This window comes from Sus scrofa, chromosome 9, assembly GCF_054392235.1.
Source record: "Sus scrofa isolate SSC_HxYL_T2T_F1_AM1 chromosome 9, Sscrofa_HxYL_maternal_Yorkshire_Landrace_v2.0, whole genome shotgun sequence".
Lineage (NCBI taxonomy): Eukaryota > Metazoa > Chordata > Mammalia > Artiodactyla > Suidae > Sus > Sus scrofa.
In genome coordinates, this window is record NC_139391.1 from 6,221,549 (window position 1) to 6,235,985 (window position 14,437).

At 49.9% G+C, this 14,437-nt stretch overlaps 1 protein-coding gene across 20 annotated transcripts in view; it reads right to left on the bottom strand.

Annotated features, from left to right (window-relative positions):
* The window catches only part of STIM1 (stromal interaction molecule 1), a 201,322-nt gene that overhangs the window by 97,590 nt on the left and 89,295 nt on the right, over positions 1–14,437 (bottom strand). The window contains exon 1 of one of the 20 annotated variants that reach the window (XM_084974042.1): positions 7,541–7,870. In XM_084974042.1, coding sequence (XP_084830168.1) covers positions 7,541–7,583 — 43 coding nt within the window. In that variant the 5' untranslated portion in view covers positions 7,584–7,870. 20 annotated transcript variants of the gene reach the window in all.

Below are 14,437 nucleotides of genomic sequence, written 5' to 3' on the forward strand. Positions count from 1 at the left end.
ACAAATGCTTTTCCTTGACATAAACAGCAGGCTTCCTTCCAATGTGGCCGAAGTGCTTTATGCGTGCTTCCTGTTTTATCACAGAATACCAGAGAGACATTTATTCACGGCATACAACTTAAAAAAAGGAATAAATTTGGAGATCCCATCGTGGCTCAGCGAAAACAAATCTGATCAGCATCCTTGAGCACGCAGGTTTGATCCCTGGCCTTGCTCAGTGGGTTAAGGATCTGGTGTTCGCTGTGAGCTGTGGTGTAGGTCACAGAGGCAGCTCGGATCTTGCAGTGCTGTGGCTGTGGTGTAGGCCGGCAGCTACAGCTCTGATTCGACCCCTAGCCTGGGAACCTCCATATTCTGCAGGGGTGCGGCCCTAAAAAGCCCCCCCAAAATAAAAAAGGGATAATTTTTATTTCTTTATTAAAAGCTTTAAAAAAATCTGAAACTGCATGGAGGTGAAGAATGCAATGATTACTGGTAAAATTGGGGCCACTGTTTTGATTCCAGCAGTTTTATCTGCTATTTTCTTCTGCACCACCAGTGCAAATGTACAAACAACGGGAAAAGCAGATAGCATATTAGCCTTTTTTATTAAAATGACTTTGACCTTCTAGACAATCCCCCAAAAAATCTTGGTGACTCCCCCCCAGTGGTCTGCAGTTAACCACTGGCAGACAAAACCGCAAAGGTCTCTCACTCCTGTCCAAATCTCCTCTCCGTTCTCCAGGCGGGGCTGATCAGTTACTGCTCTATGCTCCCAAGCACTCTGCACCTACCTCTGTTAGATGAATTCTCATGCTCTGAGCTGTTGGCATGCCACATCCAGAAAAGGGCAGGAAGTAAATTTGCCTCACTCCATCCCCCAGGGCCCAGTATGGCACCATCACTCATTTCCGCTTGGTCAAGTAGGAAGTCAGCAAATGCTGGCTGAATGAATGAATGGATTCATACCAAACCGTATCTCCCCAAAAAACAAGTGCTTCCTGAGTGCGACCCACCAGTTCCCAGCACCAAGATCTGCCGTCGGCCTAATACCTCTCCCCTTCCAGCCACTCTCAGTCCTCGTCACTAAACATCAGTTCATCCCGGAGAACACACATCTAGGCATGCAAAGCAGAGCCGCCGCAGCCGAGCTGGGCGACGGGCTGCCTGGTGCGAGCAACAAGCCTAGAGGGAAATACATGAGAGAAGCGGCGATCCAGGAAGAAGACAGAGGAGACAAAGGCACCCTCAGACGGTCCTTGAGGGGGATCAGGAGAGGGCTGTTGGACCAGCAGGGGCCTCCTCTCTGAAAACGGCTTCTCCCCTTCCCTCTCCACCCCCAGCCAGGACTGGCAGCGCTGCAGTGACTCTGATGGGATCAGAACCCACCCTCACCCTTAGAAAGGGCTCAAAGGCTGTAGGTCTGTGAGCTTGAGCCCAGGGAAGACGTTCAGATTTGACCAAGAAACAGGAGGTTCCAGAGATTAAAAAGACAAACAAACAAAAACAGAAAAACCCTGGAACCTAGAAAGAGAAGGCGGCTGTGGGGAGGTCAGGAGACACTCTAGACACAAGTGTGAAGGCTCAGAAGAGGAACTGGCTTGGGACCTGGAACTGGCAGCAAAGGTCCCCTGGAATCTAGCAGAGAGCAGGCCCAGCCACCGAGGAAAGAGGAGTCAGATCCCTGGGCTGCGGGAAACGCAGCCTTCCCGTCCCCGTGAGAACATCACGCCCTCAGAGCCAGGAAGAGGATCGTCCCTTCCCAGCGTGGGGACAGGAACTCCGAAGAACCTTCTCTCTGGACAAAGCTGCCACTGGTTTCAACTACTCAAGCAGCACCGACCCGAGAGGCTGCTGACCATACTCACTTCTGCTCCAAGGGAGAACACAGCAAAAAATAACCCATACAGCACCAAGAGTTAATCCTGGTGCAAACCGAAGACGTTACAGGGATTACAGTGTGTCAGTGCAGACTCATCCTCGGCTGAAATAATAATATACCATCTGGTGAGTAATGCTGATAATGGGGTTGGCAATGCATGTGGAGGCAGGGGACATATGGGAAATCTCTGCACCCGCCTCTCAATTCTGTTGGAAGCCTGACACTGCTCTAAAAAACAAAACCTTAAAAAAAAAAAAAAAAAAAAAAAAAAAAAAAAAAAAGGATAGCCTACAATATGTGTATGACTGATAGAGGTTTTTCCAAGTCTTCTTAGCTGGCTTATTAAAAATATATGTTGATTATAATGTAAAATAATTATATTCTCGCTCCATGATCTCAATACTTTAGTAACAACTTTTTAAATTTATATTAAATATAATTAAAGAAAGTCATCTGAGAGTTCCCTGGTGGTCTAGTGGTTAGGATTCAGCCCTTTTACCACTGGTTCAGTCCCTGGTCTGGGAACAGAGATCCCACATCAAGCCGCTGCAGGCCATGGCCAGAAAAAAGAAAACCATCAGTGGAAAAAAAAAAATAATCCAGAGCACTAGCTATAAAGCTCCAGTATGAGGGAGTTCTCTGATGGCCTAGTGGGTTAAGGCTCCTGCCTTCTCATCTCTGTGGCTCTGGTTACTAGTGTGTGGTGTAGGTTCAAGCCCTGGCCCAGGAATTCCCACGTACTGCCTGTGTGGCAAAAAAGGAAAAAAAAAAAAAAGAGTTCCCGTCGTGGAAACAAATCCAACCAGGAACCTTAAGGTTGCAGGTACGATCCCTGGCTTCCCTCAGTGGGTTAAGGATCCAGCGTTTCTGTGACCTATGGTGTAGGCTGCAGATGTGGCTCGGATCCCACGTTGCTGAGGCTGTGGCATAGGCCGGCAGCTGCAGCTCTGATTGGACCCCTAGCCTGGGAACCTCCATATGCTATGGGTGCAGCCCTAAAAAAGACAAAAGATAAAAAACAAAAACAAAGACCCTCCAGTATGCAACATAAGGAGATACAGCTGAGTTCCACCGGCATTTCTGATGGTGTACCTCTTACCAGCTTTACTGCAATCGGCTTACAAGTCCAGTTACTTGATGGTTTCTGAGGGCAGAGCTCAAGCCCTGTGCACTTTTTCACAGCACCTACTACCACCTCACACATGATGTATTTGTTGACTGATTTGTTTGCTATCTTTCTCCAACAGAAGTAAGGTTTATAAACAGAGACTTTTGTGTTCACTGCAGAATTCCCAGGGATTCACACAGTGCCTGACACATAGTAGGGGTTCAATATAGATTTGTTGAACGAATGAATGAATGAGTCTTCCCTAATGTGCAAAGCAGATTTTTCCTCTCTACATAACTTTTTTTTTTCTTTCTTTTTTTTTTTTTTTTTTTTTTTCTTTTTTTTTTTTTTTGTCTCTTTAGGGCTGCACCCGCGGCATATGGAAGTTCCCAGGCCACAGCAATGCCAGATCCAAGCCACATCTGTGACCTACACCACAGCTCACAGCAACGGTGGATCCTTAACCCACTGAGCAAAGCCAGGAATCGAACTCACATCCTCATGGATCCTAATCAGATTCGTTACTGCTGAGCCACAATGGGAACTCCCTAAATGCTGGAGTTTTAAATAATTCAGTCCTAGGCTCTCTTCTCATCTCACACAGCATTCTCGTAATCTCCTCATAGCTTCAACTCCCATTTTTAAAAACTTACTAGCTATTACCAACTCCCAAAAAACAAAACGATGCCTCTGGTTCAAGTTTCGCTTTTGGCCTATGGAAAGTCCCAGATCCAGCTACCTCCTGACACGGAGGTCTAGAAGGCACCTCAACCCATCGTGTCTGAGTCTAAAGGCACTTCCTTCCCCCCAGGCTCCCTACCTCGCCAGTTGTTTGTGTCGGGACTCTTGGGGTCTCACTCACCCTCACTCCTCACACTGAATCACTCACTGACCCTAGTTCAAGGCTCTTCTGTTCCCAGCCCGGCCCTGTCAGGGGGATAGTTCAGCCCTCACGAGCCAGCAGCAGCAATGCAGGTGTCGCAGCGCTGTACAGACCAGCTGCACTGCTGTCCAAGGCATCCCCTACGAAAGGCCCTTCAAAAGCCTCTCATTATTCTTAACATAAAGTCCACATTTGCTCATGCGGCCTGCCAGGCCACATCTGACACCTGCTACCTTTCTGGTCTTGCGTCCGGCAACGTCTCCTGCTTCGTGTGATCTTCTTGAACATGGCACGTTCTGCCCCGCTTTTCCACACGGTGCCATGGCTGTCAGCTCCAGCTGCACATCCCAAGCACCTTAGGAGCTCGCCAACTACCGATGCCCAGGCCCCATCCGCGATCAATCAAGTCAGTATCTCTGTGGATGGGACTTAGGTATGGATTTGGGTTAGGGGAGGGTTTTTTTTTTTTTTTTAATTGAGAAATAACACATAGAAAGTGCATAAATAAGCATAAGGATCAATTAACTTTTACCGACCCATATACTGCGTAATGACCACCAAAACCCAGCCAGGGAACATTCCCAGCGCGTCCGGAAGACTCGCTCCCCTCACTCCTTCCCAGTCAATATTCCACGACCACAGCTCTCCTCCCCTGGCAGCGGTACCCTGGCAGCAGTACCCTGGCAGCAGTACCCTGGCAGTGGTGACCACCATAGATAGGTTTTGCTTTTTTCCTTTTTTTTGGACACTTATAATGATGGAGCATGGACATTCTTAGGGTATAATAAAATGCCCCCGTTCAAAGTGCACTTGACAAACATTCACACTCACGTAACCACCACCCCAATAAAGACAAGAACCCTTCCGCCACCACAAAATGACCCCACTTGGCTTCACCGCCAACCTTTCTCTCTCTCCCCAAACAACCACGGAGGTGATTCCTATCGCTAGAAATTAGTTTTGCCTGTTCCAGAACGTCCGGTAAACACAATCATCACTCTGTTCTCTGTTGCGTCTGGCTTCTTTTGTTCTGCAAGATCTGAGATTTTAAGCATGTGGTCACACAAAGCAGCAGTGTGTTCCGATGCATCGCTGAGTAGCAGGCCACCGAATGGATGCCACGCGGTTTACCCACCGACCAGTTTCTAACTTTTAAAATAAAGTGCTATGTCCAGAATGATGAGAAATAAATTTCCATTGCTTATAAGCCAAAAATAAAAATAAAAATAAAGTTCTATGCATATCTGTATATACGTCTTTGTGTGAACATATGCGCGTATACTCGCCTATCCTTGGGGATGCTGATGTGCAGCCCAGGGGCAGAACCACCTAGAATTCCTTTTATATGAAAAGACTCTTCTCTTTCTTAACCTGCAAACTCTGACTCATACTGCTGGGCTCAGCTTAAATACTTTTTCTCCAAAGAATCTTCTTTGACTCATCTTCTTTCCCAAACTGCTTTAGGCCCACATTATATATTCTCCAAAGTATCCTACATTTTTCATTTATAAGACTCTACACAACTGTAATTCTTTGTATGATACATTGCTTAATACCTGTCTCTTCCCCAAACTATAAGCTCCACAGCAGCAGGAACCATGGCTAGCTAGCTTCTTCCCGCCTGAATCCTGGCTTCCAGACAACACCTAGCACTTAGCCAAGTCCTTAGCACAACAGTTTGGCTTTAATAAACACTTGCTGAATAAACAAATGAATCCCCAGAACTTGTTGCATGAAGGAGCAAATCCAGAGACACACAAATACAGTCTTTGCCCACAAAAAGCACGAGAATGAGCACAGTACATGAGTTACAAAGATACAGGTAGAATGTGGTTAGAGGCCAGAGACCAGAGAAGCAGGAGATGGCACAGCATGAACGACGGGTAGAAGAGAAGGAGGGGAGGCCACCCAAGCAAGGCCAGCCCATCTCCCATGGACCGATTTACCAAAGGAGCCAAAAGCAAAGGGTCCTTCTGGCTAATCTTGCAGAAGCTGCTGGCATGGAATGGGAGTGACGGATCCTGGGATCCCTCATCAGACTCAGACTCTCAGCGGCAGAACTGGCGGGGGGGGGGCCCCTCTGGAAGGCATCTTACAACTGGAGAAGGAAACTGAGGCCGTGAAATGGGTGGTGTGTGGCCCCAGGTGGACCCGCAGAGCAGCGTCAGAACGAGGTCAGCAGCCTCGCTGACTTCTTGGGCCGTGTCTTGCAGCACGGCCGTAGCTGGGAGACCCAGAGGAGCTTGCACAAGAGGACGCCCTTCAACCACTGACTCCTACTCTCCAAGGCCAACAAATGGGGTGGGGCGGGGAAGGAATCCAGCAGATTCCTTTCGTCTGTTAGGGGAAAACGCAGAAATGCTAAGTGAGCTTCTGCCGTTCCCCAGCAGGGTGAAACACAACTTCCTGGTTTTGCCTTCATTTCTTCAGTGTCCAGCACCAGCCAAAGGCGCTTCTTCATTAGGTCCTGAAAGTTAAAAAGACACCCAGGGGGAACACTGAGTCCCTGGTGTAGGTTACAAAGGAGCAAAAAGAGCAAAAAAGGTGCTACTGTTTCAGCACATGCAACTTAATCATCTGCTAGAGGAGGAAATCTTCAGGCCTCTCCCCCCGGGGCTGAGTCTGGGGGCACAGGCCTCTCCTCCCGGGGCTGAGTCGGGGGCACAGGCCTCTCCCCCGGGGCTGAGTCGGGGGGCACAGGCCTCTCCCCCGGGGCTGAGTCTGGGGGCACAGGCCTCTCCCCCTGGGGCTGAGTCAGGGGGCACAGGCCTCTCCTCCCGGGGCTGAGTCGGGGGCACAGGCCTCTCCCCCGGGGCTGAGTCAGAGGGCACAGGCCTCTCCCGGGGCTGAGTCAGGGGGCACTTGGTCACCTCTTTGTGTCCCATTTCTGCCGTCTTCCTCCAGTCAGTATTCTTTTCTTCCAACTCCGACCTCACAAGAAGCCTCCTTCAGGGATGGTGAATCCCTAAAGTTGGTCCCCACCAAGCAGGCCGTGACCTCAGTAACTCCTCAATAGCTTCCGGTGCAGCCACCTTCTGGCTGCGCTGGCTCCAGGCGCCCACTTCTGGTCTCCGGCAGAGCCTGGGGTTCCGGCCCACCTGCTTAACATCCTATTTGCCTGCCATTTTGTTTGTTTGTTTGTCTTTATCTTTTTAGGGCCACACCTGTGGCATATGGAGGTTCCCAGGCTAGGGGTCTAATTGGAGCTGTAGCTGCCGGTCTACACCACAGCCACAGCAACACCAGATCTGAGCCATGTCTGCGACCCATACCACAGCTCATGGCAATGCCAGATCCTTAACCCACTGAGCGAGGCCAGGGATCGAGCCTGCAACCTCATGGGTACTAGTCGGATTCGTTTCCCCTACGCCACGACGGGAACTCCCTGCCTGCCCTTTTAAACCTAAACCTTTCTGACTGAATTACAAGTATGTGGCCTCACGTTCAGTGTTTACATGCTGCCATTTTAACACTCATTTATGACTTTCAGCTATTTTGTTGAACAGTAAGCAAATTAAAGGCAGTAGGAATACAAAGGGAAATAAGACACCTCTCCAGCCTCCAGGGCCCCCTCCATCTCTTACCTCCCAATTACTAAAACACACACTGAACTGCAGAAGCTGTAGGTGTGGGTCTTCAAATCCAACCTTCCTATATCCTGACTACTCTTAAGGATTAATTTCCTTACCCGAAAAATCAGTAAAGTCCTTTGAAAAACAGTGAGGCCCCATAGAAAGGGCTGTTGCTTGTTGTCACTTCTCTCTTCTTTGCTTTACCTCTGAGTCTAATCTTCCCACCGACAGCAGGAGGAGTCTGATTTTTCCGGCGTCCTCTATGTCTGGTCCAGGACTGGGCAGCGCACTACCTGGCCTAGTGACACCTGAAAGCTGCTCACAGATTTAGAAGATGCACTTCCTCAGCTCTGGAGTCCCAAACATCACAGGTCTTTACATTCTAAAGGCGTCTGTGCCCAGAAGGGTGGCAGTCCAAGAAAAATTCCATCAACACACGCTTGTTCAAAAACTACCCCAAATTCCCTGATCTGGCGCCTAACCCAAACATTCCTGGGTCCTGGCCAGCACTTGTCAGGGTCTGGGATGGCCAAAAAATAATTACACACAAATTCAAAACAGCTTTCTGCTAGGAAGAGCTTTCTAAAAGTGCCGGGGTGGGCATCCAAGGACCTGCCCAGACAGGGACTTTGCGCGGTGCCCAGGGCAGACGTCCCCTAGGATTTTACACCCTCTGGGTTCAGAAGGGGGGCTGCCCACAGCAATCAGTGTCGCCCATAGCAGCCCCACGCACAGAGAGAAATGCCTTGAAGACATCAACACTGAGGGACCAGGCACATGACTGCATGGGGTAAAAACAACGTGGATTCCAGTTTCCAAAGCGGCAAGAGGTCACCCCCAGCCTCCCAGGCCCACGGCTGGCTGGCCTCGCAGCAAACCCAGCTCGAGGCTCCAAAGAGCCCAGGACCAGGAGAGAACTGCTCACCGTCTTTCTGCCCCTTGGAGGCCTCCACTGAAACAACGCGAGGAAGCTCACGGGCCCCACGCCTCCTTTTCCTGACGGAAGGCAACCAAGAACGTCGGCGAAACACCCGGCAGTCAGGACGACCTCGGGAGAAGCAGGGGCGCAGGCCCTGGGCACCCGGCGCGGCTCTCAGCTCCGGCGGCAGAGCCGGCTCCCCAGCGGGCGCGGACCCTCCGGAAGGAGGAGAGCCGGGGCCTCCCGACGGCCCCGCTCCCCGGCCCCGCTCCCTCATCGGCACAAGCGCGACGGGGTTTCGGAGGCGAGGCCTCTGCGGCAAAGCACAGTCCAGCTCAGAGACGCGAGTTCAGGTCTCGGGGTAACCTGCCGGGTCACGAGGACAGATGCCCCGCTCACCTCCCTGTGGCCCTGCTCGGGCATCTCTCAAACGCGTCCTCTACCAAAGCGGGCAGGGTAATTTTTCTAAAATTCAAATCCGACCAGACCAACCCCTGCTGAATAAAATCCTCCACAGGTTCACCTAAACAGCTGCACACGACTGTGGAGAGAAGGTCTCTGTGTCAGCGTCAAAAGCGGGACTCAATCACCATGTCCCCCAAAGGGTGGCGGGTTGCACTGCAGTCCCTCCGCACGACTCTGCGTGAGGAGGGCTGAGGTGATGATACACAGCCTTGGGCGAATTCCCAGGGAATTCTGCTGAGCAAGAAAAAAAAAAAAAAAGCCAATTCCAAAAGGTTACAAACTCTATGCTTCTATTTATGTAACATTTTTTGAAAGGACAGAATTTTAGAAATGAAAGATAGAGGGTGAGGGACAGGGATGGACGTGAGAGGGAAGGAGCGATTATAGAAGAAAAACACGAATGAGCTTCACGGCGTTGGAACAGAACTTGGTGCACACGTGCACACGCGCGCACACCCTCAGACACACACACACACAGATGTGCACACGCCCTCACACAGAGACACGCACATGCACACACACGAGCAGATGTAAACTGAGAAAATCTGAACAAGGCCAGTGTTAATGTCGATATCCTGGTTGTGATATCACAGCACAGTTTTCCAAAATGTTCCTCTGGAGAAACCGTACCAAGTTCCCCAGTGACCTCTCTGTAATATTTCTTAACACTGAAGGTAAATCTGTAATTATCTCAATAAAATTTGTAATTAAAAATAATCCTTCCGGCATTGCCGTGAGCTGTGGTGTAGGTCGCCGATGCGGTTCAAATCTGGCGTGGCTGTGGCTGTGGCTGCGGCCTGGGCCGGCAGTTGTAGCTCCGATTCGACCCCTAGCCTGGGAACCTCCATAAGCCGCAGGTATGGCCCTAAAAGACAAAAACAAAACAAACAAAAAACCCCAAAAATAATCCTTCCCAGGGCTCCCAAGTTCCTATAACAAGGATTCCTAACTTTTTTCAATGAGTAGTTCATAAAAGCTCCATATAATAATAGTTGTACTTGGGAGTTCCCCGGTGGTCTACTGGTTAGGACTTGACACTTTCACCCTTGTGGCCCAGCTTCAATCCCTGGTCTGGGAACTGAGATCCCCTATCAAGCTGCTGCAGGCCCGGTCAAAACACAGTAATAATAATAGCTGTGCTTTTAATATCCATCAATTGAAAATTGATTGTGGAAACAAGACATCCCGCAAGGAATTTTCAGGGCTTCAGATTCCCAAGAGCAGAAACCCTTGGCCTGTATAATGAATATAAAGTAACTGAGCTTACAAGGCTTTTCAAGGGCGGTCCCCCCGCGTCCTCCAGCCTTCCGCTGTGCCGTTCACTCGCACACACCCCACTCCCACCGAACTAAACTACTTTCAATTCAAGACGCAAGATCGCAGTGCGAGATTCACTTTGGGGCTCTGTACATGATGTTCCCTCTGCCTGCCCCATTCTACACCCGACTAATTCCTGCTCAAGTGTTAAGAGTCTATTCAGGCTTCTTCTGATTCCCCCAATAAATATTCTCTACACTGAAACTCCTGGGGTTTGATTAGGAGCCCCTCTTCTGTGTTCTCGTGGCCCCTGTGCTTCCCCATCACACTTAGACCAATCACTTAACCTCTCACTGCCCCATTTCATTGTCTTAAAACAAGGAGAAAACAGTATGTACCTACCTCATAAAATTGTGCAAATTAACTGAGTGAACATATCTAAAGCCCTTCGAATAGAGCCGGGCACACAGCAAGTGTTCAATTACTACCAAGTTGTTTCTGTTCTGTCTAACCACTACACTAAAAGACCCAAGCAGGAACTGGTACTTGCATCCATCTCCAGGCTGGTATATGGCAGGCGCCTGATCAGTATTTGGAAAGAGAATTGAGGGATCTAAGGTTGAGGTAAGGAGGTTGAATTTAAGTCAGTGGTAGAACTGGGGGTCTAGAGAATTGGGAATCACTGCGAAGAGCCAGAGGCGAGTACAAGGGAAGCCAGGAATAAGGCCGCCATCCCCGAAGGATGAACGCAAAAGACGCTCACGGATCACTGAGAACTTGGGTAACTAAACACAGACAAGGGCTGCTCAATTATATGCATCTTCTCAACTGGTTTTGGCGGCACTCAATTATTATGGAGAACTCCTTTGATTTGTCATTGTAACTTGTTAATATTGAACTGAAAAAGTTGCTTAACCTTTTGGAGGCACTGCTTCTTCATCTGTAAAATGTGGCATAATAACATAATACCCTAAGCATTTACGATTATGCAAGCGAACTACCTAACCCATCGATCAAAGTGTTTGCTGGATAAAAGCTATGTTTTCCCCTTGCCTTATATTTTTTCTCTTAAAAATTTAAAAATCTACCCCTTGGATAATAACTACCTAGCTGAAGGGAGAGGGAAGAGATGTATGTGAAATTGACTTACATAAAGCAACAGCTTGACCAACAGTAGGCAGGTACCTAGGATCACTGTCCCCCCGGCTCCTCCTGGTTAAGACTGCTGGCCCTTCAGGGAACGTCCTCTCCAGGAGGAAACCCTCTTGAGTCATCCCAGGCCCTGGGAATGTTCCCTTCTGAGGTCAGAGAACTGAGCCCAGTCTGGTCCAGGCACCACCTCATAAGGTTTCTTCCAGTCATAATTTAATTCTGTCTCCAGCTGGCCTGTTAGCATCTCTGGAATGGGATTTGAGCATCCTTCTGCTCTCTCTTCAGGTACAAAATTAAGCACATTCCAACTGTCCAAGGGAGAGAGAGAGGATGAACACGACAGGAACCATGCTGGGACTTTTAGAGAGAGCGTCTCTTTTACAACTCTGTGAAGGTGGTACCTTTACTACTCCAGATGTGAGATGAGGAGACCGAGGCCCAGGTCAATGGACCCACTCAAGTCACATAAATGGGGAAAGCAGGGCTAGCATTCAGATACTGTCTATCTCCACAATCTTTTTTTTCATCTCCAGAATCTTGATAAGAATAAGCACATACTGGAGTTCCCATCATGGCACAGTGGTTAACGAATCCGACTAGGAACCATGAGGTTGCAGGTTCGATCCCTGGCCTTGCTCAGTGGGTTAAGGATCCGGCGTTGCCGTGAGCTGTGGTGTAGGTTGCAGATGTGGCTCGGATCCCGCGTTGCTGTGGCTCTGGCGTAGGCTGGTGGCTACAGCTCTGATTAGACTCCTAGCCTGGGAACCTCCATATGCCGCAGGAAGCGGCCCTAGAAAAAGCAAAAAGACAAAAAGACCAAAAAAAAAGACTAAGCACATACTGCTATCTGCCTGGTCACCAACCATGCAGCTGATTTGTTGGGTAATTCAGTCACGCCAGCTCCCCACCTCAACTCCTCTCTGCTGCCAATTTGGGTCCGAGAGCGGCTATTCTTTCTTCCTCTTACTGTGTCCCAGGAGGAAATGCAAAGGGAGCTGCCCTGGGTCCCTTCCAGGGTGGAGTACGTAAAAGAATCAGGCTAAACAAAGAGCCCTTCGGTGGGGGAAAAGAGAGGCAAGTATTCATAGCCTACAGCATCAGAGCCAGAAAACGGCACGGGGTAAGCCCTCTGCTTTTCCAGATGAGGACATGGAACCCCAGGGGGGGCTCACTTGCCTCGGGTCACAGAGCTGAGCAGAGACGCAAACGCTGTCTCCCGGCTCCCCAGCTGCTGCTCATTTCTGGCCTCCTCTGCACCAGGCCACGGAGGCAGAACTGGAGTATGGCCTGTCAGGCCTGTCACCAAGGGCAGAACCCGGATGCTGTAAACACAGGAAACGAGCTGGGATGAGGTTCAGAGGGAGCAGCCACCTTTGCCAAGTTAGAGGTGTTCGAGTTTCCTGTCTGCAGCCGCGAACAGTCACAGAAACGCTCCAGAAAGCAACACGAGGCCCACAGGAAAGAGAAACACTCAGGCCGAGAACTGACTCTGAGTTATTCAGGGCAACCTGCTTAGGTTTACAGATGAGGAAGCAGCGCCTCCCCAAAAAGAAAAGTGACTTGTCCAAACGCACACACAGAATTTAAGAACCCTTAGAAATCACGCAGCTGGTTCCAAAGCTTCATTTTATTTTATTTTATTTTTTGACTTTTCTAAGGCCGCTCCTGTGGCATATGGACATTCCCAGGCTAGGGGTCGAATCGGAGCTGCAGTCACCAGCCTACGCCAGAGCCACAGCAACACGGGATCTGAGCCATGTCTGCGACCTACACCACAGCTCATGGCAACGCCAGATCATTAACCCACTGAGCAAGGCCAGGGATTGAACCCACAACCTCATGGTTCCTAGTCGGATTCGTTAACCACTGAGCCACGATGGGAACACCCAAAGCTTCATTTTAATGATGAGGTGTCCAAGGCCCAGAGAGGGAGAGGGCTTGCCCAAGGTCACACAGCTAGGCCATGACAGCCGGCCCGGAACCGCGTCTTCTACCTCAAGGCCAGGGCGCTTCCCACTGGCTAGAGTGAACAGGACAAAGGGATTTGGCTGCTGGTTTGGCCTTGGAAAAAGTACAACAGGTCAGGAAACTGAAAACAGGCAGGATCTACTAACAGCTAATGACGAATGACAAGGAGCAAACAGAGCAAGCTTAGAGAAGCCAAAACAAAAGTGGTCTGGTTGCTTAAGACACTTTGGGAAACTAAGAGGCAGAAAAATATTCTGGCTATTCTAGGAACTTAGACTCCAAAGAAGAACACGCAGGGAAGGCAGACAGAAAAGGCTGGAAACGCTGAGAGAAATTCCAGGGGTTCTGCTTCCTTCCTCTGTCCTGGGCCCGGATCCAGAGAGGTTCACCCTGGAAGCCAGCCTGGACCCAGCAGCCACGAGGGGCCCTCAGCACCTCGCAGACTCCTAGGCCCCACGCGCCACGCAGCCGGCAGGTATGGAGGGCACCTACATTTAGACAATGCCCGGCAATTCCTGCCTATTCAGTCCTCACAGCAGCCCTGCCAGACAAGGATTATAACTGCCATTTAACAGATGTGGAAACTAGGGCTTTGAGAAGGCAAGTCCCTTGGTCCCAGGTGTGAAGTGAGGACCCATCCACGGCAAATCCAGGATTCAACTTAAATTCCCATTCAAGAAATTCTTATCGAGAGCTTGCTGTTCCGAGGCTGTGGAGCAGAGCTGGGGGCACAAAAGGAAACACACATGGCCAGCAGCCCACCCGAGTTCCACACAGGGATTAGTGAGTTAGGGAAGAGTTATCGTAACAATACATAACATGTCTGAATGCTTGCCATCTGCCAGGTGCTGGTCTAAGCTCTCTGCATCCACGGGTGCAGTTAATTCTCACGGTGACTCAGTGGGGCAGCTATGGTCATTCTCCTCACGTACGGACAGGAAACTAAAGCACAGAGACATTCAGTAACTTGCCCCAAAGTACACAGCCAGTAAGTCGTACAAGTAAGGATTCAAACCCAGGAAGGTTGACGCCGGAGCCTCTTCTTGTAATAGCTCCTTGCAAACAGACAAGGTCAAGACAGCAAGGCGACAGCCCTGACAGAGGCGGTCAGAGCCAGCGGAGGGCCTTGCTGGGACCCCTGTACCAATGAGTGACGATCTGGAGGCTGCAGAGCCAGAAAGGTCAGAGGGACCTGAGCAGGAGGGACTGGGCCACAGCAGTCGATTCCTCCAGAGTCAGGAAGGCTCTGATG